General features: G+C 38.5%; 3 protein-coding genes across 3 annotated transcripts; 1 reads left to right on the top strand and 2 right to left on the bottom strand.

Annotated features, from left to right (window-relative positions):
• The first annotated feature begins 1096 nt into the window (after positions 1–1096).
• On the top strand, positions 1097–3437 carry LOC126732729 (uncharacterized). Its single transcript, XM_050435723.1, has 5 exons — positions 1097–1514; positions 1745–2010; positions 2223–2316; positions 2615–2726; positions 2907–3437. The coding sequence occupies exons 1-5, from the start codon at positions 1379–1381 to the stop codon at positions 3079–3081; spliced, it is 783 nt and encodes a 260-aa protein (XP_050291680.1). The 5' UTR covers positions 1097–1378; the 3' UTR covers positions 3082–3437.
• Positions 3438–13318: 9881 nt separating this feature from the next.
• On the bottom strand, positions 13319–16098 carry LOC126732728 (uncharacterized). The gene is made up of 2 exons (XM_050435722.1): positions 14408–16098; positions 13319–14333 (listed from the first exon to the last, which is right to left on the bottom strand). The coding sequence occupies exons 1-2, from the start codon at positions 14798–14800 to the stop codon at positions 13587–13589; spliced, it is 1140 nt and encodes a 379-aa protein (XP_050291679.1). The 5' UTR covers positions 14801–16098; the 3' UTR covers positions 13319–13586.
• A 3662-nt stretch (positions 16099–19760) lies between these two features.
• LOC126732727 (zinc finger CCCH domain-containing protein 62) lies at positions 19761–24288 on the bottom strand. Its single transcript, XM_050435721.1, has 8 exons — positions 23831–24288; positions 23017–23134; positions 21735–21796; positions 21603–21654; positions 21386–21491; positions 21083–21181; positions 20873–20990; positions 19761–20774 (listed from the first exon to the last, which is right to left on the bottom strand). The coding sequence occupies exons 1-8, from the start codon at positions 24054–24056 to the stop codon at positions 20218–20220; spliced, it is 1338 nt and encodes a 445-aa protein (XP_050291678.1). The 5' UTR covers positions 24057–24288; the 3' UTR covers positions 19761–20217.
• Positions 24289–24345: the final 57 nt, after the last annotated feature.

Below are 24345 nucleotides of genomic sequence, written 5' to 3'. Positions count from 1 at the left end.
GCTCCGTGAGGTGAAAACTTCCCCTGACATGTAGGGAAGGGTGGCGTAAGGGCTAAGCATCCATGATCTAGCACCACTCCGCCCACCACCCCTAATTTTAAATATGGTAAGACAAATATGAAAACCTTAAACTACTGTAGCATAGCACATTCTTCTAAGACTACACCATTTACCATAACTTGATGACATGCGTGATTGTGATTGTGATTGGTGAATTGTCACCTACCTTTTTTTATTCACTACTCGTAGTTTTTTATGTCAAGGTTGTAGCAATAGTTGTGACACAAAATTTGAGTACAAAGACTTTCTCAACTATAAAAACAAAGATTGCTATAGCAAATTAATTAATATATGAGAGAGCAATTCACTTGAAAGTTATTATATTCAATTGGAGTAATTATTCAATACTCTAGGAGTATAGTGACATAATACTATCTCCTTTCATATAATAGGAAAAAATGCCCTTATACCCCCTAAACTTTGAGATAATTGCACTTACACCCTCTGAACTTTTATTTTAGCCAATTTAGTATATAAACTTTGATTATGTAGCAAATAGACCCCTTAAATTTTTCTTTCGCAAATTTATTACATAAACTTTCATATTGTAGTAGAAAGGATTAAGCATGATGTAGAGAAAAGGGATAGCAGTGTATACCTAAGTCAATTCACTTGAAAGTTACTAACATTAATTCACTTGAAAGTTACTAACAATTCACTTGAAAGTTAGTCTATTCAACTGTAATAATTGTTCACTACTTTGAGTATACAATGATCTAGTAGTCCATTATTTCATATACTATTATGTTTTACTAATTAAATTTAGCGTAAGATCTATTATTCACGTGAGAGGTTTTACTTTGAAAATACTTCACTAGCAAAGGTAAACAGAAAAATTAATTAAGAAGCTAGTCCCAAGACGTTGTTAGACATCTGGGACCAAATCCTGGTCTGAAAATTTTTAAATCTGAATTGGGAATTCTACTTTTTTTAGTTGCTATTCTATTCTATTCTATGATTAGTAGAAATTGACGTGTAATATTGGAGAGAATTGATTACCTTATTTAAAGAGATCGAGTGGGTTATAAAAGAGGGAGGCAACAAAGCACAAAGCCAAATGCTTCTCACAAAGGAGGCAACGACTCAGACAGCGACGGTGCAGATTATACTCTCTGTCTATTTTTATCTTCCTCCTCCTCCTCCTCCTCTTTTTATATCTCTCTACTGAATACTACTACACCTACCTAATACCACTCTTTCACTCTCTTTTTCTTTCCTTTTTCTCTCTCTCTCTCTCGGTTATTCCTATCTCTATGTATCTCCTGGCCCTAATTAACTAAGCCCTAAGCTAATTAGTTAGCTGATCAATAAACCCAAGATGCGTAGCATGGCTAGCTCCACCTCCAACAAAGGCATCGCCGCCATTGTCGGCGTCGGACCCAAGCTCGGCCGCTCCATCGCTCGCAAGTTTGCCCACGAAGGCTACACCGTCGCCATCCTAGCCCGTGACTTAGGTATACACTGCTATCCCTTTTCTCTACTCTTACAGTCTTACACATAAAGTAAAAGGATATAGAAAATAAGATTAGTATGACCAAGATGAAACGCACAAATAGAGAGATGACCCAAAATGTTTAATATTATTATTATTATTATTATTCCAAAGACTTCTTTTTTTAAGGTTTTTTCCCTTTTTCTTTGTGGCATATACTATAATATTATCTATATGCGTATGAGTTTGTAGGGAGATTGTCTTTGTTTGCGGATGAGATAGCGAGGGAAGAGAAAGCACAAGTATTTGCAATAAGAATCGACTGCTCGGAGTCAAGGAGTGTAAGGGAGGCATTTGAAGGTGTTTTATCGCTGGGATTTGTGGAGGTTTTGGTGTACAATGCTTACTCTAACACTAACACGAATTGGCAACCCACCAACTTCTCTGACATTCGAATTGAATCCTTTCAGAAGTCCCTCGCTGTCTCTTCCGTTGGTGCCTTCCACTGCGCCCAACAGGTATCATCGTATGCTCTACTATAATCATCTTCAATTCCCATGTTATTATATTGACTTTCAACCTTAATTTTCGTTTCATTAATATATGTTGTCGGATACCAAACACTTTTTAACTGATTCTTTCCTTACTTTTGCTGTGTTCACTATAATTTTCTGGGTTTAAATTGATTGGATTTGTAAATTTTTTTGGGTAACCATAAAATTGGAATTAGGTTCTTCCGGGCATGGTTGAAAGAGGAAGGGGGACAATTCTCTTCACGGGCTGTTCAGCTTCTCTCAATGGCATTCCCGGTTTCCCTGAGCTATGTAATTCTTCTATTTTTCTTTTTTTTTCTTTTGGGGTTTCTGAACCAGTCAACCACTGCTTGTCAAGTAGCAAATTACAATATCCAAAAGCGATCCATTAAAAGATTCACCTTTTGTAGTTTGGCTAATGTTTAAAGTATCCCTACACGGCTACACACAAGTCGTATGCACTCCTCCCTTTTTAATTTTTAATTTTTATTTTTTTTCCCGAAAGGAATAGTGATGCTTTAATATATATATATATATATATATTTTTTTTTTTTAATGTTGTTGTTCGCTTGTGTACGGAATGAGACAGGTTGTGGAAAATTCGCGTTGAGAGCTCTCTCACAGTGTCTGGCGAGGGAGTTCCAACCTTTGGGTGTACACGTCGCTCATGTTATCATTGACGGTCTTGTTGGCCCACCTAGGTTCTCTTCCATCTCTATTAACCAAGTCTATATTAAATACTCTGTTCCTTTTCTTTGATAGAAGAATCTAGTATTGATTCATTGTATACCGAAGTATATACTACTAGCTATTACTATATATATATATATATATATATATTTATATATATAATAAATTTCCTCTCTTTGTATTTGCAATAGATTCCAGGCATCAACGTCTCAGAGAACGTTGGTTGGGGAACAACAGAGCGGAGGAGGGGACGGGTCAATGGACCCAGACGCGTTGGCTCAGACCTACTGGCACTTGCACGTTCAGGACCGAACGGCTTGGACCCAAGAGATTGATCTCAGTCCTTGCAATACTAGATTTTTCTAGTTTTCTTCAATATGGAAATTATGGGGTTTCAATGAATTACTGAATATTTGGTTTATTTCTTTTTGCTACTACTACACTGTTACTGTTTGATTCCTCGAGCCAATTAATTGCTGGCTAGCTAGACCCCACATCCTTCAAGACAACTTGGAGTACTCACGGATCAACACCCAACTCGTATCATTATATATGTGTCCCACATTACTCTTTCGGGGGAATCAGGTTAAACCAAGTTTGGACCAAGCTAGCATATTATTGTTGTTATTATTATATTTTGTACAATTGGAGGTAGTTGTTTGTAATTTTTGAATTCATGTTTGATCTGGGTGTGTGTATATATAGATTGTTATTATTATTATCATTATTATGTGATTAAAAATTTGATTTTGTGATGATTAAAAATGTAATTATATGATTAGTGTTTGATAAAGAGAATAAATTTTCCGATGATTAATCTGTCGGTTCCAAATGATGTTTTATGGTGGGATTAGACTTCATAAAAGATTTAAAAAACAAAAATGAAAAGCAAAGAAAAGACTTTCATATGGTAGGGACCCACATAGGGGAAGCTGAAGGATGGATATAATTGTTGGTTGGGACAGTGTTGCATGGACAATAGAATGACTTCGTGTTCTAATTAAGGACACACAAAGTTCTCAGTACTAAAACTTCAAAATAAAAGACTTCCAACTTTTTCCCAAATTTTTCTTGCACATGAAATTAGGAAAAATATTATTATTAATATTATCACCACTACGCATAAATATAAAAGTATCTTTAAAAAACCGAGGGAGAAGATAAAAGTACGAGAGAATAAAAAAAAAAAAAAAAAAAAAGTAATACTAAAGACCCTTTCACTTTCATAACTTGCTATTTAAGCAAGTTGCGGTATAAATAGTACCATTTTTATGTCTTCCTAACCTTAGCCGACAAAAAAAGGGTAGGCGCTCACAGTCAAAAGGCCCCTTACGAGTTGGTCCAGATATTTCGAAAAAGAGCCGTCATTTGGTGGTGGGCCTATAAAGTATTGCCACATCAATTTGGATGACGTAATCACCGTTCCCCACCTCCACACGTCTATACAAAATTCACAATATTTCTAAATTGGGTCTTAACAAAATTTTATGTTGGTGATGACTGATGAGTTCATATGTAAAGTACTAAGTTATGTTAAAAATGTTGTAAAACTATTATGATTTTGTGTGTTTGTATTTTTAACTTTTTTTTTTTTTTTTGGTTTGAGAAGAGTGTATATTTTTAACTTAATTGACGAGTCTACTCTCCTTATCATATCATGTCAGACTCTGAAACATACACAAGTCCCATCCCGAAAGTTTAATAATTGATCCTGACATTAAATTCTTAATGATGGGTTTGAGAATTTAAATAGAAACATTGAAGCGGCCCAGTGAGCAGGTTGGTCCAAACAGGACCAACCGCAAGAGCCAACACAAGAAACAAATGTTATAGGGGATTGAGCTCCAAACAAGTAGAATCTTCAGCAATAAGAAGACACATTTGGTGGATTCTTTTACAGTTGGGAGAGAACTTTTTTTGGGATCACGAGGCCGAACCAGCAAGGTTCAAAAAAAAAAAAAAAAGCCTGCAATTCCTCTCATCCAACTATCACCACAAATGAAACAATGAATCACCAACTCCAATACGACTCTCGCAACTTACACTACTGCGCCATTTACCACCACACACGCCTCTTCTCTGACTTTGCTGTCAACGCTGTCCCACATTCTCTTTTCGGGGATCTTTTCATTGGGTAAGGTTAACGAATACATCATTGGGTAAGGTTAACGAATACATGGAGGCTCTTGTGCCACAATATGTGGAACAATGTTGGTTATAACTTGTTCATATGATAAGTTGTGATCGGTAGTAGAATATTGTGCTACTTTATATGGCACAAGAATTTTTCGGAAGCAATAGCTAAAGGTTGGATGTTTTACCATAATTGATCAATTTTTTGGCTGCAGTCACACGAGTTAAAAAGAGTAAATACCTTCCTTTTTTTGTTTCCAAATAGAGTGGGATCCAATAGATTCTTTCTTAATGGATGCGCAATAACATTTGTTAACAAAAAGTCCTTTTCTTTTCATTTGTTTGTTTTGTTTTTTGGTTTGTTTGTTTGTTTTGTTTTTGCTTTTTATTTTTGGCCTTTTCCAAATCATTACGTAACAATCTATAAGACACTTCATGTGTGTTAAAAAAATTTGGACCTAAAATCGATTTGGAGCTAACTTTTTCAACTTACTACGTAATGATTTATAAGACTATTCATATGCATTCTTTTAAATAAGTTATATGACTAGTCAAAGAAATCGTGTAACTAAAACTATATAAGAAGAAATTTGGCTTCAAATATGTTTGGAGTTATCTTGCTTTCAACCTACTATGTGTCAATTAAAATACCATCAATGTGTTATGTGATTTGTTTAATTTGAACACCTAAGTAGTCTTATAATTTGCCATGTAATAGGTTGGAAAAGATAGATCCAATTATGTTTAGAGCCAAATTTTGTTCTACATGAATATGAATAGTCTTTTCAATCACCACAATGGTTGGAGAAATATAGCTTCAAACCAAATTGGTACTATAGGGGCCTTGGGCTCTGGGGCTCGTCATCTGGGTATATGATGGGCCTAAAGCCCAAGCCGAGGACTAATGGTGTCCAAGAAAGGGTAATCGCTGTCAAAAGGACCCATGTTGGCAAAAGGAGAAGTCAGTGGAGATCATAACTACTTTGTAAGTTGTGCCGAGGATGAGAGACTCCTTGGCTAACCAAGGTCGAGGTCAATAGAGGTGGCTTGTCATCTAGAAAAATGTCACAGAAACACCCGATTGATATGGATAAGCATTACGAGAACTCAGGACAGGAAGATGTCCTAAAATATCCAAAGAGAAAGCTGCTACCTTCGCATTAAATGCACTGCAGCTAACTCCTTAGCCGCATTAATGTGGAAGTGATACTTGAATAGTGTATTTCAGTCTTACAGCTACCACATACGAACTTATGGGAAGTGTTGATGGGACAAGTATCCACACTGACCGTTTGGCAAGCACGTGGAGGGTGAATATGAAAAGGAAAGGCAGTATAAAAGATGGAGGAGGGAGAAAGATTGGAGGATCGGAAAATCCAGGAAAGAAATACTGTAGCGGTCTACAATTAAATTTGTAATGTTACCCAAGAACTTTATATAAGAACCAGTGTCCTCGGATTTCGCCGATGACGTTTTTTCTTCAGTTTACACGTGTATTCTCATTCTTTTGTCATCAAACCTATCTAACTCGTTGTTCGGTTAACTAAAACCCAATTTTCTAACCCATTCTCTACAAATTTATTTTTTTGAGCTTTTTAGGCCTAAGTCCATCCACGTGTTGGGCTAAGAATTCAAATATGGTCCTTACAATTGGCGCCGTCTGTGGGGATTACTGGTGCGATAGTGAGTTAGACATTGAACGATGGTAAGTTCAAGTATAAATCAAGCAGAATCTATGGAGTCTCAACATCAAGATTATTTCCGTGAACTTGAGCGAAGGAGAAACCGGGAGGGAAGTGTACACACTACCCATACCAGTAAGAGTCAATCTCGGAGTAAAAACTATGTCTCTCATGAGGAGAATGCCAGAAACATGCAGAAGGAGATTGATCACCTAAAGAGAACCTTACGCCACGAGCACAGAAGGCGAGCTCCTTCTAACTCTGACTACTCTTCCGATGATGAGAAGGACAAAGACTACAAACAGAGATCAAGAACTCCCCTTAGCAAATCTTTCTCATGTGATGAAGACTACCGCCATGAACGCAGAAACAGTAATTCATCTTCGAGAGGCCTGGTAAATGATGCTATGAGTAAAGCACTCAACCAAATTTTCAAATCACCCTTCACCCGCTGGATTGAGGAGGGGAGACTTCCTCGGCGGTTCACTCAACCCACTTTCACCTTGTATAACGGCAAAACGGACCCTATTGAACATGTTAGCCACTTTAATCAAAAGATGGTTGTACATTCCAAGAATGAAGCCTTGATGTGCAAGGTTTTCCCATCCAATCTGGGGCCTGTGGCGATGAGGTGGTTTGACGGTCTGAAAGCAGGTTCCATTGATTCCTTCAAGGAACTCACCCAAACATTTGGGTCCCGTTTTATTACGTGTAGCAAAGTTCCTCGTCCTTTGGCTTCCTTGCTATCTCTGTCTATGAGAGAATGAGAAACTCTGAAAACATACTCGGACCGATATTGGAAGATGTTTAACGAGATAGATGGTGATTTTGAGGACATAGCCATCAGTACTTTTAAGCTCGGCTTGCCTGCCAAGCATGGCCTAAGGAAGTCTTTGACGGGGAAACCTGTCACTAGTATACGTCAACTCATGGATCAGATTGACAAGTATAAGAGGGTTGAGGAAGATCAGTAGCAAGATAAGGGGAATGGCAAGGTTATCCTTTAGGAGAGGAGGGATTTTAGGTTGAACCGCTACAATAATAATAGACCCCGGAGAGATTTTGCCGGACAATTTGGGCCTGCAGCCCCTCAAGTGGTAAACACCGTGTTCCGAGAACCAGTGCATCAAGTTTTAGAGAAGATCAAGAATGAGCTATATTTCAAATGACCAAATAAGATGAGTGGAGATCCTTTGAGGTGCAACCAAAGCCTCTATTGCCAGTACCACCAAAACCGGGGACATACCACCGAGGATTGCCGAACATTATGGAACTATCTGGAGCAACTGGTTAAGGAGGGAAAGTTACAACAATTTCTGTACCAACCCAACGGACAGGGGGATCAGTCAAGATCAGGGGCTTAGGGGAATGCTTCTTCAAGGCCCCCGTTAGGTACAATCAATGTCATTTTTGCTATGCCTGGCAGAACTGATTTTCATCCTGCTAGCGTGATGTTTGTGGCCAAATCACCAGCCGAGGACCCCAACTTCGAGTTAAAGAGAGCTAGATTGGAAATCCGACCTTCATTGAGTTTCTCGAACGAAGACAAGATTGGAACTATTCAACCACATGATGACGCTTTAGTGGTCACCCTTAGAATAGAGGGTATGATATGAAGAGGGTAATGGTGGACCAGGGCAGTTGTGTAGAAGTCATGTATCTTAACTTGTACAGAGGACTAAACTTAAAACCTGAAGACTTGACAGCTTACAATTCGCCTTTGGTAAGTTTTGATGGGAAGCTTGTTACCCCGAGAGGCTAGATTAGGTTGGCCGTACAGGCCGACTCAAAGGTAGTGGAAGTGGACTTCATAGTGGTGGATGCGTACTTCCCCTACACGGCTATTGTGGCCAAACCCTGGCTTCATACTTTAAGTGTTGTTTCATCAACTCTGCATCAGAAGGTGAAGTATCCATCCGGAGACTAGATTGAGGAGCTAGTAAGGAACCAATCCATAGCTAAGCAGTGCCTCATGTCTGCAATTTTGCATCAGCCAATAGCTGAGTCCTCAACCACAGTTAAGGAAGGTTTATAACAGTCAAAGTCTCCAGAATTACCTGCGAAGGGACTAGCCAAGGAGGCCAAGTATGAGGATTTAAAGAAATTTCCCATTGGTGATGATCCCGAAAATTTCCCATTGGTAATGTTTCTCAAGAAGAACGTTGATGTATTCATCTGGAATGCTTACGAAGCTCCGGGAGTGGATCTGAGCTTCATCTGCCATCATTTGAATGTTTGTCCATCTGCCACCCCCAAGAAGCATCCACCTCGGCGTTCATCCAAGGAACATTCAGATGCTGTAAAGGACGAGATGATGAAACTTAAGTAGGTCAGGGCTATTAAAGAGGTTTTTTACCCTGAATGGCTGGCTAACACTGTGGTGGTAAAGAAAAAGACGAGAAAGTGGTGTGTATGTGTAGATTTTACAGACTTGAACAAAGCCTGCCCAAAGGACTCTTTTCCTATGCCTCAGATTGACCAACTAGTGGACGCAACTGTGGGCCATCCTCGGATGAGTTTTCTTGATGCTTTTCAAGGGTACCATCAGATACCTTTAGCTTTGGACGACTAAGAGAGGACAACTTTTGTCACTCCCATAAGAAACTACCATTACAAAATGATGCCCTTTGGTTTAAAAAATGCAGGGGCTACCTACCAATGGATGATAACTAGGATGTTTGAACCACAGTTAGGAAAAAACATTGAAATTTATATCGACGATATGGTTGTAAAAAACAAGGCAGAGTCCGAGTATGTTAATGACATCGGGAATATCTTTACTATCTTGAGGAAACATGAACTACGGCTTAATGCTTCCAAGTGTTCTTTTGGTGTCGGGTCAAGCAAGTTTTTAGGCTACATGGTCATACATCATGGAATTGAAGTCAATCCCAACTAGATTAAGGCGATCAACAATCTGCAACCACCTTGGAATCCTAAAGAGGTTCAGAAGCTTACGGGGATGACCGCTGCTCTAAACCAATTCATCTCTCGATCAGCTGTTAGGTGTAAACCTTTCTTTAAGTTGTTAAACAAGTGAAAGGGGTTTGAATGGACCGACGAGTGTGTCATGGCTTTCCAGCAGTTAAAAGAATATTTGTCTCGGCTGCTTGTCATGTCCAGCCCCGAGGTGAATGAAGTTTTGTTTGCCTACATCGCAGTGACATCCCATGCGGTGAGTTTGGTGTTAATACAGGTAGATAATGGTGTATAGAGGCCGGTTTATTATATGAGCAAGTTACTACACGAGGCCGAGGTCCGTTACTTACCATTGGAGATGGCCATTTTGGCAGTGGTGTATGGCACGCGTAAGCTCCTCCATTATTTCCAATCACACATGTTTGTTGTTTTGACTCAGCTCCCGCTCAGATCTCTACTTTGGAGTGTTGACTACACAGGGAGAATTGCTAAATGGGGCACGATCCTAGGGGCTTTTGATATCAAATATATGCCCCGCACCTCCGTCAAGGGTCAGGTCCTCACCGACCTGGTGGCCGAGTTTGCCGAGACCCCATCAGAAGATAAATTAGAAGCACGAAACATGGATGGAAAATTGATTGGCGTAATCTCCTTGCAAGAGCCCTTGCCATGGATGGTCTACATTAATGGTGCAACTAATTACAGAGGATCTGGGGTAGGACTCGTTTTGATATCTCCAGAGAAGATCATAATTAAAAAGTCCCTAAGATTGGGATTTTCGGCTACAAACAATGAGGTCGAGTACGAAACTCTATTGGTAGGGATGACCATGGTTCAGAAGATGGGCGGAAAAACAGTGGAGATTTTCTTTGACTCAGGGCTAGTTGTAGGCCAAGTCCAAAGGGAGTTGGAGGCAAGAGATCTCAGAATGCAGAAATATTTAAGCCAGGTTAGACACTTACAGTCTAGATTTTAGTATTTTGTTTTATCACAAGTTCTTAGAAGTAGGAATGGCTATGCGGATTCTCTCGCTACACTGGCAACATCCTTGGCACAGGGCTTGCCTAGGGTAATCCTTGTGAAAGACTTGTGCAAACCCTCTGAGGTGGGAAGGAATGTGATCCACGTTCACCAGATAAGGGCAGGGCCTAACTAGATGGATCCTATTGTGCTATTCCTTAAGGAAGACGTCCTGCCTGAAAGTAAGTTTGAAGCCAACAAGATACGAAGAAAAACTCCTCGGTTCTGGCTGTCCGTGGACCAAAAGTTGTATAAAAGATCTTTCTCTGTCCCATACCTACTATATGTACACCCTGAAGCAGTTGAACTGCTCTTGGAAGAGTTACATGAGGGGATTTATGAAAGCCACATGAGGGGTAGATCTTTATCTTACAGGGCCCTTACATAAGGTTATTGGTGGCCAAACATGCAGAAAGAAGCACAGGAATATGTGAAGAAGGGCGACCAATGCCAAAAGTTTGCGCCAAACATTTACCAACCAAGAGGAGTCCTTAATCTTCTGTCCAGCCCTTAGCCTTTTGCTCAATGGAGTTTGGATATTGTAGGCCCTTTCCCTAAGACAACAGGGAATAAGAGGTATTTGTTAGTGGGCACAAATTATTTCACTAAGTGGGTTGAAGTTGAACCTTTGGCGAATATTAGGAATGTGGATGTCAAAAAATTCCTCTGGAAAAATATTGTCACTAGGTTTGGAGTCCCCCGTACCCTTATCTTGGACAATGGACTTTAATTTGATAGTAAAGCCTTTAGAAGATATTGTTGTGACTTGGGCATAACGAATAGATATTCCACCTCGGCGTATCCACAGGGAAATGGGCAGGTTGAGGCTGTTAACAAAGTCATAATAAGTGGACTTAAAAAGAGACTGGATGACGTAAAGGGGAAATGGGTAGAAGAGCTATCACATGTCCTATGGACTTACCGGACTACACCTCGAATGTTTATAGGGGAGACGCCTTTCTCTATGACTTTTGGGGCCAATGCTGTAATTCCTCTAGAAAACGGATTCCCTACGTTGAGAACAAGTTCCTTCACTCCAAGCAAAAACGATGAGCTATTGGAGAAGAGTTTGGACTTAATTGAAGAACGGAGAAAAAGCGCTATGGTTCAACTGGCCTACTATCAAAACAAGCTCAAGTAGGGGTATGATACCAACGTAAAGTTAAGGCCACTAACGGTTGGAGACTTGGTCTTAAGAAAAGTCCTAGGAACTGCAAAGAACCCAGCGTGGGGAAAATTGAGACCCAACTGGGAAGGGCCATATCGTATCACATTGGCGGCCAGGATATGTGCATATTATTTGGAAGATCTAGAGCAAAAACCTGTATCACGCCCTTGGAATGTAAATAACCTTAAGAGGTATTATTATTAATAAATGCTTCCTTCACCCTCTTTGGGTTTGTCGTATGATGTGCTATATGTTATTGACATCTATCTAAGTATCAAACTGAACATTGGCCATGCTTGGCTCCTTGGACTACATGTCTTGGGAAAATTGATAATTTTTAGTTATTATTTTAATTGATAACTTTTAGTCATCATTTTAAGTATTAAACAGAACCTTAACTATACCTGATTCCTCGGACCACTTGCTTTGGGAAAATTAATACTCCTTGACATCTATCTAAGTATCAAACTGAATCTTGGCCAAGTCTGGCTCCTCGGACCACATGTTTTGGAAAAATTGATAACTTTTAGTCATCTTTTTAAGTATTAAACAGAACCTTAACTATGCCTACTTCCTTGGACCACTTGCTTTGGAAAAATTAATACTCCTTGACATCTATCTAAGTATCAAACTGAACCTTGGCCATGCCCTGCTCCTCGGATCACATGCCTTGGGAAAATTGATAACTTTTAGTCATTATTTTAAGTATTAAACAGAACCTTAGCTATGCCTAGTTCCTCATACCATTTGTTTTGGGAAAATTAATACTTCTAGACATCTATCTAAGTATCAAGTTGAACCTTGGCCATGCCTAGCTCCTCGAACTACATGCCTTGGGAAAATTGATAACTTTTAGTCATTATTTTAAGTATTAAACAGAACCTTAGCTATACTTGGTTCCTCAGACCATCTGCTTTGGAAAAATTAATACTCCTTGACATCTATCTAAGTATCAAATTGAACATTGGCCATGCCTGGCTCCTTAGATCACATGCCTTGGGAAAATTGATAACTTTTAGTCATAATTTTAAGTATTAAACAGAACCTTAACTATGCCTAGTTTCTCGGACCACCTGGTTTGGGAAAATTAATACTCCTTGACATCTATCTAAGTATTAAACAGAACCTTAGCTATACCTGACTCCTCGGACCATTTGCTATGGGAAAATTAATACTCCTTAACATCTGTATAAGTATCAAACAAAACCTAAGTTATGCCTAGATCCTCAAATTGCTAAGTATCAGGTCAAAGTCTTGGTTATTGTGGACTTGGTGAAATACATGTTAAAGGTAAATTGGTATCCTTTATTAATGACTTTGTTGGCAGGTGTAATTACTCCAAACAACAATGGGTTTCATTGTAACAAGAGTCCCAAACAGATGCCTATGAGCATCACTTAAAGCATTTATAGGCATATTTGTGTTTGTTTAAAAGTTGACCATCCCTTTGACCCTATGAACTTGTTGACGGGTAAGGCTTAAAGTAATTTTAAACCTATATGCGCATTGCAATACTGTGTATCTTCTTAAAATTTCACCTGCTTTTGCTGCTGATCATATGAAGCACGATAATTACACTGTTACTCAAGTGGATTAGTGAGAGAAGTGCTACCTCATTATTATTTTTATTAAGGGTTAGCTAAAATAGAAATCATATCAACTTCAGTATGTAAATCATAGGGAGAAAGAAAATACCTATAAATTTCATTGATAAAAGCCTTAAAATAAGGCATATCAAGTACAAAAAAAGCAAGTTGCTTACAAATTAAAAGAAAAAAAGAAAGAAAAAAGGGCAACCTATTTTTTATTACAAGTTTTTCTTTCGCATTCGTCGGAAATTAGGTATCTTCTGCCATGGTAGACTCATGGGCCTTGTCCTTGGGATCCTCTTTTGGGGGTATGGCAAGAGTTGCCAACACCAACTCCATACTCTAAGAAGTTCCTTTTTCCTAGGAGAGATCCTTTGGAACAAATAAAGGCAGTTCAGTGCCTTGGACTGTTTCTTTGTTGGCATCCCCTAATCCTGTGGTGTCCTCGGCCAGCTCTGCCCCCTTTGAGAAAGTGTTAGTTGTAGGAGGAGCTTTGGATGGGATGCCCTGAATTTCACCAGCCTCCGAGGACACTGGGCCAGCCTTGGAGTCCGAAGAGCTTGGAAGGCGTATAGTTGGGGGGTAGTAGATACTTTTTGCTTTCCTAAGTACAGAAGAAGCCTTAACCCCAGCTTGGTTGAGGGCTTCATCCCATACCAGGGCACAGTAAGTCCTACATACAACAGGGACCTCGGCCCTAAGGGCGTCCTCAATCTCGACCACCCTAACGTCGTACCCATGCTGGTCTGCTTTGTCTTTGGCTTTCTCTGCCTCATCCTTAGCCTTCTCGGCTAGAGCCTTGGCCTTCTCAAGCTCTTCCAATTTCTTTTTCAGCGCAACAATTTGGGTCTTGGAGGAGGCTAGCTGGTTCTCAGCACTGTGCAACAGCAGCCTTTGGCTCTCGGCTTGCTTTTCAACATTTTCAAGAGTGGCTGCCGCGTATTTTCTTTCTTTTTCCTCCTCCTGCAGCCTCTTCTTATGCTCTTGGAGGCTTTTATCGGCCACTTGAAAGGCCTCCACAGTAGCGATACACCTTCCTTCCTCTTCCTTCATTTGCCTATGGCAGTAATTGGTCATCTCCTCTACCCAGAAGGAGGCCTGAACAGCCTGCCAAGGAAAGAGACAAGGATTAGAGAAAGAGGATAAAGAAAACATATTAGGGAAAAAGGAAAAGGACATACCATGGCGAGGTATCTTTTAAGACTAAGGAAGACCTTATGTCTCCTCATGCCTTGCAGCTCGGCCATATCCTCGGGGAGCAGCAACGCCTGCTCCACCGCATCTACAACGTAACCGGCTGTTCCTCCTTGGAAATCGTGGATGGAGGCGTTGGCAAGGAGAGGTTCCCCGTTTAGCATTGGGGTAGGGAGCCGGGTCGAAGGCCCTATCTGGGGGTCGTTTCTTTTCTCAGCGCCCTTCTGCCCCGTTTTGGCTTGTTTGGATGCCCTTTGAACCTTGTCCTCATAGGGGGGAAGGGTTTGTCCAGCTCCCATCACTTCCTTCCCTTTTTGCTCTCTTTTCCTCTTTAGGTTGGCCGTTTGGGAGGGCAAAGCAGGTGGAGGAGTGGGAGACATAGTATGAGTCACCTTCCCAAGTGCATCCCTCTCGGGTTGGGACTCTATCAAATCCAGCAGACTGGACTTTGGTTTGCACTAAATACCCATCTTGTCGATTATTGGTGAGAATGGTGGGCCGAGATCAGGGACTGAAGTTTCCGGGGATAAGGCTTGGTTGAAAACTTCAAATTCATCCTCGGAATCAACTACTTCTACCACTTCTTCCTCTTCTGTGTTAATGGGGCGAGACGAAGTAGCTGCTTCGGTTGTTTGTTGTGGTGACGGGGCTTCCACTTTTGGTATACCTTCAAAGATGGGAGTTGTGGCTTGTACACCCTCTGGTTTTGGACCAGGAAGAAGGAAACCTAGTGCGGCTACACTGATCCTTTGTAGGCGCGGGTCGTTTGCCTTAATAACACACTTAGGCGTTAGGAAAGTCTTAGAAATTGGGGTGTAGCCCAATATCAAGTAAGCGGCTCTAAGTTGACTGTCAGAATGGATGAAGACCTCGGCCTTTAAGATTTTATCTAAACTCTCCCGGTTTACGAGACCGAAGTTGGGGACAACAAAGTGTAGGTCTGCGAGATCATCAAAAAAGCCAGGAAGATAACATTAGCGAAATATAAGTCAAAAGAAACCTTAAATACCTACATAAATCAAGGAAAAAGAAAAGTGAAACAACTTTGAAATTACGAATCTAAGCCTAAGGTCCCACCTGGTTCGCCCTCCCTTGTCGGACAAGGGAGGCCATCGTGCCAGTCCCCTGATATAATCAAGAAGTCTTTGTTTAAACCTTTATTGGAGTCAGGGAGGCATTAGATCAACCTAACCTTGAGGTACCTAGACTTCAGGTAATACCCCTGCCTAGTGAGGTGGTGGAGGTTATAAATCCAGTTGACATCGTGGTGAGTCAACCCTAAACCCATTTTTTCATTAAAGGCATCTACACCCTACTATTCTGAACATATTGGGGGCACATTGGATAGGAGCTAACCTATGCGCTCTAAGGTAGTCTCTAGTGACAACACCCATGGGGATTCTCATCCCGCCTTCTATGAAGGCAATTATGGGGATAACTACCTCTCCCTCTTTCCTATCTGTGTGCCATTGTCCCTTTTTGTAGTACCTAGTGCCTGCCATTGGAGTTATCCTATACGTTGTCCTAAAATTTGCCATCCCCTCATCGAATCTACTAAGCTCTTAAATCTACCCATTTCTAGAAAAGGCTGGGAAAACTAAAGAGATTGAGAGAGGAAGTTGGAACCGAGGTGAAAAGAAAAGAATACGAAGAGAAGAGGAATGTGTAGAAAATTAAAGAGTAACGCTTTGTTTGTTTCAGCATTAACGTTTTCTGAAAAATTGTTCATTTTCCAAAGAGCATTTTCTAGAAAACTGTCTTATTTTCCAGTGTTTGGTAACGACCTTGAAAATGAGTTTGAGAATGTTTTCTGGTGTTTGGTATGCAAGTTTTTTTTAATATTTCTTGTATAATTTAAAACGTGTATATTGTGTAAACTAACTAATGTAATCATTATAAATAAAAACCCAAGAATGAATTTGGTTTTCATACTAATTAATCTAAAATTTTGACAATAGATACAATCAAAATTAATTAGTTGTCAAATTTTCATGATCTCTACCACTCATCTTACTCATATATATAGACAGTAACATACGTACACACACACACACACATATATCAACCATTTGTCTACTATGGTCAACCACAAGTCTTCAATATTACTCCAAATTATGTATTTACATAATGTACTGCATAATATATCATCACTACATAATATCTACCAACAAAAAAAGTATTTGCCAACAAATGCAATTCTCCTAAACAATTATCATTCATTAAATAACAATATTATTAGTCCACAGTAAAAATTGTCCTGTGTAAAAGCAATTTAGAGCAATATAGGTACTATGTTTAAAATTTTCTTCTTTTTATTTTTTATTTCATTTATTTTATTTTATTTTTTTGCACTTTATATACGAAAAAAAGTAATTTCTGCCTGGAATTCATCAAACTGAAAATTTCTTAGAGAAAAAAGAAAATCGGACTTGAAATTCAAAGCAAAAAATTGGGATTTTGGTAGAGAGGAATGAAATAATTACCACTACAAAATTGTTCTCATTTGCAAGTCGAAGCTATTGACCGATCAGTGAAGGAAAAAAAAAATCTAATCTTAGAGAATTGTGTTACAGAGGAGAAGAGAAACATAGAGAAAAGAGAGAAGATAGACAATTAAAGAGAGAGATCTATGGGAAGAGGAGAGACTAAAGTTAGTGACAGTGAGGGTGTGAGGAGAGAAAAAGCAAAGGGAAGAGAGAAAAAGTGAGAAAACTTACCATGAGAAAAAGAAGGCACCAAAAAATTATGTTTCCCATGACAATAACTGAAGATAATATTTATAGGGGATGCAACGCGTGAGAGAGAGATTGTTTTCCAAATTTTTTTTTTTGGAAAACAACCTATATAAAATAAGCCTTATTTTTATTAGAGTTTTCCGTTGACTAAAGATAGTTTTCCATTGATCAGGTTTTTTTCGTGCTACCAAACACTGGAAAATGTGGAAAACTATCTTTACAAAAGGTTTTCCAACGAAACAAACAGAGCGTAAAAGTTCAAGAAGACTTATAGAAAGAATAAAGGTATCCTCGGATAGGTCTTTAGTATTTATAAGGGCTCAGGTGAGGTGAAAAAGTGTGTAGGTGCAGGGTATGTGCGCTAGAAAGAAATGAATGCTAAAGTGAGAGGAGAAGTTGATTTGAGAGGTAATTAGATCAAAGGATAAGCTAGAAGCGAGAAAATTCCCGCTCGGTACCCAACGAAAGTATTAGCCGTTAGATGTGCATCACGTCGTAGAATGTAGGGAATAAGAGGCCGTAAGAATTTAATGAGGGCACGTCTCAAGTGCCGTAGCGCCAAAAACGTGCCTCGAGCAGTTAAAAAGGCATCTTTGCTAGTAGAGGAGAGAGGAAAGGGACACAGGACAATTGTGGTAACATCGAAATCATCCCTTCTTCCCGAGGATCCAGAAAGAAGGATCTCGAAGGGCTATTGTAGGGGCCTTGGGCTTTGGGGCTCGTCATTTGGGTATATGATGGGCCTAAAGCCCAAGCCGAGGACTAATGGCGTCCAAAAAGGGGTAATCACTGTCAAAAAGGCCCATGTTGGCAAAAGGAGAAGTTAATGGAGATCATAACTACCCTAGGAGTTGTGTCAAGGATGAGAGCCTCCTCGGCTAACCAAGGCCGAGGTCAGTAGAGGTGGCTTGTCGTCCGAAAAAATGTCACAGAAACCCCCGGTTGATATGGATAAGCATTACGAGAACTCAAGACAGGGAGATGTCCTAAAATATCTAAAGAGAAAATTGCTACCTCCGCATTAAATGCACTGTAACTAACTCCCTAACCGTATTAATGTAGAAGTGATACATGAACAGTGTATTTCAGCCTTACAGCTACTACATAAGGACTTATGGAGAGTGTTGATGGGACAAGTATCCACACCGACTGTCTAGCAAGCACGTGGAGGGTGAATATAAAAAGGAAAGGCAATATAAAAGATTGAGGAGGGAGTAAGATTGGAGGATCGGAAAATCCAAGAAAGAAACACTATAGCAATCTACAATCAAATTTGTAACGTTACCCAAGAACTTTATATAAGAACCAGTGTCCTCAGATTTCGTCGAGGACATTTTTTCTTCAATTTACACTTGTGTATTCTCATTCTTTTGTCATCAAACCTATCTAACTCGTTGTTCGGTTAACTAAAACCTAGTTTTCTAACTTATTCTCTACAAATTCATTGTTTTGGGTTTTTTGGGCCTAATTCCATCCACATGTTGGGCTAGGAATTCAAATCTGGTCCTTATAGGAACTAAACTTTTTCTTTATTTAAATAAGTCATATAACTTATTATAAAAGTTTTGTGACTAAAATTACATATGGATGATTTTACAATCACCAAATAGCAAATTGGAGGAAGATAACTCCAAACCAAAGCAATTACTTGTCCATTTTAGAATGAAATGTACTTTCTCATATTGTTAACAGCCTACAGAATATCACCTCATTTAAAATCTCATCCCAATGCATCTTAATTTAAATGACATGGCATTATATTTACCTTTAAATTCATTAATACTAAGTCTTCATTATGAAATGGACATTCTCCCTTTATTCAAAAAAAAAATATATGAAGAGAATCATAATCCTCTACTCAAACTTAGAACTGCCATAAAATAGGGTAAGATTTTTAATAGGGGGCATAAACAATATGTATATATCATGCCCTCCGCCGATTTCTCGTCCATAATATTGCAATTTGTTAAATTATATTCTAAATATGTTTTTTTTTTTAAATAATAATAATAATAATATACCATTTCTTATAACATCAAGATGTTGTACTTCTTGGTCAATGTTATTCTAAAGGATATTTTGAGACCAATATATTTATATTGGTTTTCATTTCTGAAGACCAATGCCAAGATATTGCGAGAAATCTTGGTGTCTAAGTAATACTTAAAACAATGAGAGGTTGTGGGTTTTAAAGTCAGGTAGTGCATAAGTTATCAGGGAAAAAATATTTAAAAACAATGAGATTTCACAAATCAATACCACTGCTAAAAAATAAAGAAAAAAGGGAGATGCATCAGAAGAGTGAAGTGAAGGTTCTACTATTAACCTCATCCTGAACAAAGGGATCTTCCGATCATGAAGTAAACAAACATGACTATACAGGCAGTTGCCCCAAAAATTAAAGATGCATTGCATGTTTATGGAAGAGTTGGTGGTATAGCTGATGCTTGTGTCAGCCATCTTAGGGTTCACAATCCATACGCTGGTTTCAGGGCTGCTTTCTAACATGCTTTCATTCCAGAAAACTAATAACTAGTTGATTTAATTTTACAATAACTACATGCAACCTCGTACAAGTATTGCATCTAGGACATGTCGACAAGCATAGTAGAATACCTAGATTCCTTGTCAATACAGTAATAAAACAAAAGTAACAGAAAGTTTTCACATTTTCTGTGTTTGGGGTGGAGCCGTATGGCCATTTGATATTGAACAATAAAATGGAGCTGGCATAACAGTAGGTAGCCACAAATATAAAATCAAATCTACCGTGAAGTTGCTTATATCGCAACAACAATTTTTAACATATGCTCCCCACACATATCCCCAGTATACTCAGGAAAACTCAATTCATAGATTTTTACCATATATCCACTCTAGCCTCATTATTAAAAGAATAATGCAACTATAATTTCATATTAGTAGCAAGGTAACCAACATCATCACCAAAGGGAACTAGATTTACTTACTGAAAAATTGCAGGCCTAGGAATTCTTCCATCAAATCAGGGGACACAATAGGGCAGACAGCATCTCATCTCTGTCACCCAAATGTAGAGCAGCTCAAAATCCATACTTCCTCTGTCCATAGGTCTCTGTACTTGATGGAAACGGATGCAACAGCCTGTCAACATACAGGGACTCTGGCATGTGATTAAAATTTCTAAGTTCAAAGTTGTAGCTGGTATTTGAGTAGGCATTAAATTTATAATTGCTATGCTCAAACCACGGATGATGCGACCCAGGCAAAAAAGATGCACTAGCAGAGTTCCTAAAAGGCTGCCTCATCATGGTCAAAGTGGATGGCATATCATAACTAGACAGTAGATTGCCACTTTGAAATTGGTAAGAATTTTGTGGAGGACCAACATATGATTGACAAGCAGGAACTCTATCATTATTAGTAGGGTGAGCAAATTTCTGGTGCCTCTTCGAATATTTCGGGGCTCCTGAGATTGCATTTCCTTTTATATTGGCAGGTCTCAGTAGGGGGGCCTCTTGATGTTGATGATGTTTTTTAAATTTTCCATGTCTATCAAAATGCTTCTCCTTTTCTGGCGCAGTGGTCTTTCTTGATTGAGATGATCTTGTATGATGGAATTGTTTCTGACGTTTTGAACCTAATTATCATCAGAAATAAATGTGAATAAGAATCTCTAATATTCTAAAAGTAGAAAACTCAAGAAATTCTACCTCCCTTAATCCCGTCATCCCATACCTCCATTAGAAGAAAATGTCTTCTTCCTTTTCTTCATTTCTCTCACAAGTCTTGCTGCTGTACCTCGTTTGTGCTTCTCAGCCAGCACTTTTGTTCTTTCTGATTCATTACTCCAATGCTAAAAAGGTGGACAAGAAAACATTCAAGTAAGCCAACCTCTGGAAAAGTCTTTACCTGATAATATTGTCATTCCATTATATAACAAGTTACCCGTCTGAAAGTTCTCATCTTATAGAGGTTACGGCCCTTAACAAGCAAAGGAAAAAGTGGAGGCAATCTGTTAATACCCTTGCTCCAGAGAACCTCAACCTTGCAAATCAGAAGCATTGATTGGATACATAAATGACTAAATGGGTAAACTAGAGTGTCAACGAATAAAAAAAAGTGTAGTAATAGAAGCAGATATTCAATTATCAACAAATCACTCAGATCATTAAACTGATTATTTCCAGTAATGCATTTAACTTAGGTATACATAATAAGCACAAATCATCAAGGTGATAATTGCCCTACTGTAAATGTATGTTGTTGTTTGGATGCACCATAGCTTTCCTTAACAACCCTTCCAGCAATGATTCTCTTCCCTAGAAGCCTACCATGCCTTGTCACCTTATTAAACCTGTTTGAAAATAATTCCTTAATTTACAAAGAAAAATAAAAATTTAGGACCTAGATGAAACATCAAAGAGATAAGAGACAATAAGGAGGAAGAGCCAGGGTGACTGTATACTTCTCATAAACTTTCTGTGTGAACAGAACAACATCTCCCTTACAGACATCACCTGCAATATATTAAAAGGTCATTGATTATCTCCAAAATGCCACAATGTTCACAAAATAAAGGAACAGACACAATATTTACCTGTACAATTGATGACAAAAGTTGATCTGGGATAAAAGGCCTCACCACTTCCATTTTTTATCCTGAGATGTAAAAAAAAAAAAAACATATTACAGAAAATTACTAATTGAGTAATAAAACAACTCTAGAATGAAAGCATCTGACCCCCACCAAAATTTTTTTCCTCTCAAATACATAACAAGTGACACAGACTCACCTAAATTTCCACATTTTGCCTGACATGATCTTATTGAGATAGACAATCTACTGATTCTGACTTGACAACTATCCTAACTTTTTGTCGTCGGTGATTTTCTTATGAAAGAGATATATTACTTATTAGTCAATTAGTCATGGGTCAATATGGAACAAATTGGACTCAGATAATAAGGTATCTTTCAGGATTCTGAGTTGGACCTGGTTCATTCCTTTTAAGCACAAAAAGTAGTTGACAAAAGGGGAGTTGGGGTTTCATTAGAGAAGCCCAGATATCAACAGTATGATTGTTGGTGCTTATTAGAAGCAAACACAGGGTACATTCCTGTGGCATCAATAAAATTTCAAACTTCTTTTTGGAGATTGTCATGGTCCTCATGGATACAAACAAAGCCCCCAAACTGCTATTAGGTTCCAAAATTCTACATATTCTTCTTATCCCTTCATGGTTTATCATCCTACTCTATTGGACATTTGCACATATTGGGGAAGACGGCATTGGGACACCAATGGTGATTTTTTTTTTTTTGATAAGTAGGGCACCAAAGATGCTTCCTCAGATTATATAATATATATTGACCTTGCATTTAAACCACGAAGCACAAACCATGCCTAAGGGCATTGGTTTAGGAAATATTTTTAGTAGCTTTTTATGGAAAAGAAAAAAGCGACTAATTTTTTTGACAGCTTTTTATATTTCCCATAAAAGTAGTATCAAAACTTTCTTAAATGGTGTGCTAACAAATGCCCTAAGGGCACCCGTTAATAGGACCCTTTCATCATTCCCAAATAATCAAAGAATGGCCATGAAGTCCCCTTGTAAGTACCAGTTAAGTAGTGAGCCGAACATCCTTTAAATATCTCAATTTTTGGCCAATTTCTAGGAGTGGTCAAATTAAAAATCATATATGTTTGTGGAAATTACTGCCTCTAAATTTAACCTCATTTACAATTATACAGAAAACGATGTAAAGGATAGCATTAACATGTTTTCTTTTATCACCACAAACAAGTGGCATTACAAACTGTGGCTACCAAAAAAATTCATGAGTATGCATATATATTCTGGTAGCATAACAGCACTTACCTCCATTGCTCATTAATTCTTTGTATACAAACCGCCTTGGTCCCTGCTAGCCGGAGGTCATGCTTCCGCAAATATGCTTTGCATTCTTTCAGATTTAAGGAGTCTAAACCACTCCCTTCTGCAGAACACAAGACTGTCAAGACCTCATGATGTCCCATGATTACAACATAATGAGAAACACAAGAGCAGGTTTTCAAAAGATCCACTTGCAAATGACCCGTCAGAAGAGAAATTCACACTCACTACCATATTGAAAGAACCAATGCCTCAACTCCTAAATCAGAGTTGACAAATTTCAATATTTTGTAGTGAGATGCTACCTCTTTCAATCACGACCAATATACTTGTAACTAAAAATCAACATTTTTTTTACAATACATTTACCACTACTGAAACAATGAAGATCACTTACAGTTACAGACATATAAATCACTTAAAGCATACATTTTGTTTTCACTGAAGTCATGAATGTGTTAGCAGCTGTGTTCAATGAGAAAGCCTCAAATACATAAAAGGCAGCCAGTAAAACGATATATATAGCCATTGAAGTCTAACAAAGGCATGTGATTCGTTGAATTGAATCTTATGATTTATCATTTAAGCTTGAGCTATTGGAATTCCTGATGGTCAATTTGGGTAGCTTGGGTTGAAAAACAAAATTGTTATTGGTTTGCTAATTCTCACGTAATTGCAATTCTATGTCTGAATTCAAAGGAATAAATATAAAGAGAGAATCAAACATTCAATACGAAACTAATATTTCCAATAAAAATTGATCAATTAAGAATGAAGGAACCCTAAAAAACAAGCAAACCTTTCAGACGGCAAATGACTTTGTTGCAGAGAGACTCATCGTCATCGTCACCATCACTGTCATCTTCGTCCTCGTCATCGTCTTCATCATCATCCTCTTCGTCGCTATCAACATCATCATCATCATCAGCTTCTTCTTCATTGTCGCTGTCTTCTACTTCTTCATCTTCTTCTTCTTCCGAAGAAGAAAGGCATATGAGAATGCGTTTACCCTTCCTCTCGGTCATGTCATCACAAGGAAATGTAGAAACAAAAAATCCCAAAAACAGAAACTGAGGCAAAATTTAACTAGCAGCGATCTCTTTATTGAAAAGTAAAGTTTCTAGGTCCGGCGAAGAGGCTAGGAACGCCGGTATTCGTATACTACTTAGCCAAGAGGCATTTTGGAAAAATTATATTTTAAATCTTAAAGTTTTGAATATCATTTTTTTTTCTTTTTTTTTTTGAGAAAAGTTTTGAACATCATTTAAATCTTCAATTTCGATTTTAAAATTTTTTTTAGAATCATTTTAAAAA

Source organism: Quercus robur, chromosome 6 (assembly GCF_932294415.1).
Source record: "Quercus robur chromosome 6, dhQueRobu3.1, whole genome shotgun sequence".
Classification (NCBI taxonomy): domain Eukaryota; kingdom Viridiplantae; phylum Streptophyta; class Magnoliopsida; order Fagales; family Fagaceae; genus Quercus; species Quercus robur.
The sequence above is the reverse complement of the archived record's forward strand: the minus strand, read 5'-3'. Positions and strand labels throughout refer to the sequence as shown.